General features: G+C 50.9%; 1 protein-coding gene across 1 annotated transcript; it reads right to left on the minus strand.

The window, feature by feature from the left end:
* Positions 1 to 418: 418 nt before the first annotated feature.
* TEX101 (testis expressed 101) lies at positions 419 to 3,160 on the minus strand. The gene is made up of 6 exons (XM_007102193.4): positions 3,142 to 3,160; positions 2,613 to 2,714; positions 2,344 to 2,487; positions 2,009 to 2,194; positions 800 to 928; positions 419 to 639 (listed from the first exon to the last, which is right to left on the minus strand). The coding sequence occupies exons 1-6, from the start codon at positions 3,158 to 3,160 to the stop codon at positions 419 to 421; spliced, it is 801 nt and encodes a 266-aa protein (XP_007102255.3).
* Positions 3,161 to 4,232: the final 1,072 nt, after the last annotated feature.

Consider the following 4,232-nt stretch of genomic DNA (forward strand, 5'->3'; position numbering starts at 1 on the left):
GTTGGCCTTACAGTTGGGCTGGGAGCGTTCTGGAGGAGGACAACATTAGCCTCTTGTCCAGCTAGCAAGAGAAGGAAACCTATTAGAGTGAAAGGAAAACCAGACTTTAGGTCAAAACATCAGAGTTCTGGTCCTGGCTCTGCCCATAGCTATGTAAGTGTGAGAAATTCATTAAAGGTTTCGAGATCTTTGATTCCCTTTCTGCAAAATGTGTAGGTTGGAGAAGATGAATTTTAAGGGCCCTTTTAGCTCAATAATGCCACTTCTAGTTTTGAGGCATACACAAATTACAGCAGAAACTTTATTAGAAATGACAAATACATCCACTGGAACTGTTCTTCAAGTTTCCACCTGCTCCTCAACTCGATGATGACCACTCAGAAGAGATGTCCAGTGACCCGGGGCCAGAAGCACCTACTCAACGGACAAGCGGTTGCAGCAACAGCGGCAGCAGTTGCTCTAACCTCCACATGGAAGTGTGAAGCCGTATGGCCCCACTTTCAACCTTTCGGGGAGAGACAGACCTGAGTGGACACGTTTCCTTCACCCACAGGGGCCCTATTGTAAAGATCCCAGACATCAGCCTGCAACCATCTGCAGATGTACAGCCTTTGATCTCCAAAGGTGCGCTGAGGTCTCCTATGGAACAAGGAAGGATGGGGAGACACACAGATGTTTTAGGAAATCAGAGAGGGGTCCAGGCCTCCCTCATTCCTGGAACCCTGAGTGTCAGAACCTCTTGGGCTACACTCAGATGTCTGGTTTTCCAGCCTCTGAAACCATCAGATGTTCAGTTTACCTCCAGTGACCTGAAGTTTTCCTTGATAGCATCGATTTGTATCGTTGGGGCAGGGAAGAGAAGGAGCATTCAAACAGGACCCCAAAGCCAGACAGGTTGGGCAGTGGAGGGCTGTTGACCCTCTGGGAGCTGAAGGGGGAGAGAGAGGGACAACTCAGGGCGTGTCCCGCCTCTCGAGTTGCCTCCCCTCGCTGCCTTCTCTTCCTCAAGTCTTTCCTGCTGATGCCTCTCTACTCAAGGACTGTTACTACCACCTCCCCACCCCTGTCCAGCTGATTTCTGTGCTGTCAGAACCCCATCCGACATGACTTCCAAACTCTGTGCTTAGGTGTGGAGATACAGATATGAAAAGGACACAGTTCCTGCCATCTAGGATCACTGCCTTGAAGGAGACAGACATGTAAGTAAGTAACTACCATACAATTCAGTAGGCATTGTGTCCAAGGTCTAGTGGCAAAGAAATGGAGGAGGACCTAAGTACCTAAAATAATTTGGTTAGGTATTTTCCCAGAGCCGACGCCTGAGTCGAGATGGAGGAAGAACAGAGGTTAGCTATGTGAAAATGGGGGAGGGGAGGGGGGGGAGGGGAGCAAGGGAAACAGCGAGGACCAAGGGCTGGAGGTGTGAGCCGCCTTGGTGGATTGGAGAATTGTGAGAAATTGTGGTGTTGATACTCAGGTGGTAAGCACAGGTGGGACTGGACTGTTTTTTTATAGCCAGCATCCATTCTGATTGGTCAGTACCATCTCCACTGTTAAATATTTTGAATCCTAGCCCCAACTAGAATACAATAAATGAGAGAAGGAAGAGAAGGAAATGAGCTGAAAAGATAGGCGGGGCCAGATTTCTATAGGCCTTGAGGACCAACGGGGGAACTGGGCTGTGGCCGTGCGGCAAGGGGGAAGCAGTGCTCGTTAGATTGATGATGCCACCCCCCTGCTCAGAAACCTCCACTGACACTGTATTGCTTACTAAACCCCAAACCCCATTTACACTCCAGCCTTCACTGATGTCCCTCTGCTTGGAGCAGTGTTTCCAGACCTCAAAGTAACAATTTAGAAAAAGAAAGGCAAGCCAAGGGTCTGAGGTCCTTTTGTGTATGGCCCACTTGGACCTAAGCTGAGTAAGAACAAAAACAAGGAAGACCTCCCGTTTTTTCAGGGGTGTATAGAGTTTCTCTCAGCACCCGTCTCTCCCCTCCCAGGGTACCGTCAATCTCCTCTGTCCTCCATAACTCATATAAGTCCTCTCTGTTGTTGCAAAAGGAATCTTCACAGTAGTTACTGTAGGAGATTGCGACTAGGCCAGGGGCTGGCGTGTGCTGGATAAACGTTATTGCCGGTGCCCCGTCTGAGCTGCAGCCCTTAGTGGCCAAAACTGCTGTCTTGGTCCCTGCTGTGAGACAAGAGGGAAGGAAAGTGGATGGGGGGCGGGGCCTAATGTTTGGCCTGGGGAAGGGGGAACCACATTAACATGGACCTAATCACCTTCCTCCCTGCCCCTGCCCCTGCCCCACCAGCCCAACTGCCTCTTTCTCATTTTACCAGCTTTAATCATCAGCACGGTTTCCTGGCACAATGCCCCATTGTCACAAGTCTCGACTTTGTCTGTGGTCCAGTTAAATGTCTCTACTGGATCCGCTTCTAAACCCACGAATGTACTCTTTTGACAACGCAATTTTTGTGCCACTGGGGAGAAAATGAGATAAAGATAAGCACTTGCCCTTCTCTGTGGGGCCCCAAACCACTCCTTTTTCACCAGAAATCCATCCTCCGTGACCCAGCCGCTCTCCCCCCACATCCCCAATACATACAGATCAAGGTCGGGGCTCCTAGGACAAAGAGGAACAGTAAAACCTGGAAATGACAGGCTCCCATGGCTTCTTTTAGAGACGTTTGGAAGAACTGATCAGGATCTGTGATTTGATGGAGAAGAAGCTTTTCAACCACACGGAACGAGATTAAATCTAAGTTCTGGCAACAAGTACTGACTTCAGGGCAGAGTTTACGGGTATATAAAACGATGATCTCTAAAGTCAGTCTGTCCCGATCTAGCTTGTGAGTTTGGGCAAGTTAACTAGTTAACAAGCCTCAGTTTCCCTAGCTGTACTTCTCAGACTCAGCCGCCTATACCAAGGGGCTCAACAGCCCCATACCCTCCAATCTCTGGATCCGTAATCTGGCCCAAAGGCCCCTTCTCCCTCAGACTCCGGAGTCCAAGTTCAAACCTACGCTCTTTCGAGGCTCAAGAACCTCAGTCCCCAGCCCCCAATTTCATCAGAACCCAGGATTCTGAGATCTAAGCCCTGTCCTACCTAGGGATCCAGAAGTTTGGGTTGTCACCTTTTCTGTCAGGACACATGATTCTGGGCACCCAGCCTCTCCCCCTCTCCGACCCAAGAGCGCAGGGCCCCGGCCCTCGCCCCCCCTCAGCTCCAGGAGTCCCGCACGCTCCGCCCCCTCGCCCCCCCCCCCCCCGCCTTCTCTTTCCTCCGGACCCAGGAATCTGGGCCCCCAGACACCCTTTTACTCTTTAAGGGACCAGAATTCCTCCTGGCTTCTATATGATCTCACAAGAATCTCCTTGTGCCGAAGGAACGCCCTGGAACGCTCCACTCGCCCAGCTGGGCCTTCTTCTGGTGTCTCCGAGGCACGGAAGGCGGGGCCTGCTTCACCGGACAGATCACTCGAAGCCCCATTGGTCGATACGAAAGCATCTGATGAGCTCATTGGATGAGCCCGGAGGAACGCCACACCCCATTGGCCTATCCCAGGCTGTCTTGCCAGGTACGCATGCGCAGGATGCCGAGTGGCCGGCAAGCCGGGGGACCTAGAACTCGCTGGTCTTTGCCGCGCTAGGCTTGCAGTGCGGGGCAGGCGGGGCATCCCCAAATGGCCTTGCTTACACTTTTCTCCCTTTGGGTTATAGAGTCCCTACTTCTCCAGCCACACTAGGAAGTCAGATCCTTGGCTTTCACCCACTGAACTTTTCTCCCTGTCCAAATTGCCTCGCATGTTTCCAGCCTGGTCGCTGCCCTAGCACCCATCCAGTGGCCATAGCTGCTGGAAGTCAAGTTGGCCTCCTCACCCGTCACTTGTAGTGGTTCCTGCTCAGCCCAGGCCTCATCCTCTGAACACGTCATGGCACCAGCCTCCTCCGTTACCTTCTGGAAGGCTGAATAGGGTAATGGGGGCTTCAGTGTTACTTCCGGCACCCCTGAATGACAGATTGCCATCGTATCTAACCCACATGTCGGTGTCAGTACCATGAACACGTTGTGTCATTCAGATTTCTTGTTCATGGCTGGAAAATCCTATTTCATATATATATATATATATATATATATATATATATATATATACACACACACACATACATATATATATATATACAGTACCATGAACACGTTGTGTCATTCAGATTTCTTGTTCAT

Source organism: Physeter macrocephalus, chromosome 17 (assembly GCF_002837175.3).
Source record: "Physeter macrocephalus isolate SW-GA chromosome 17, ASM283717v5, whole genome shotgun sequence".
Taxonomy (NCBI): domain Eukaryota; kingdom Metazoa; phylum Chordata; class Mammalia; order Artiodactyla; family Physeteridae; genus Physeter; species Physeter macrocephalus.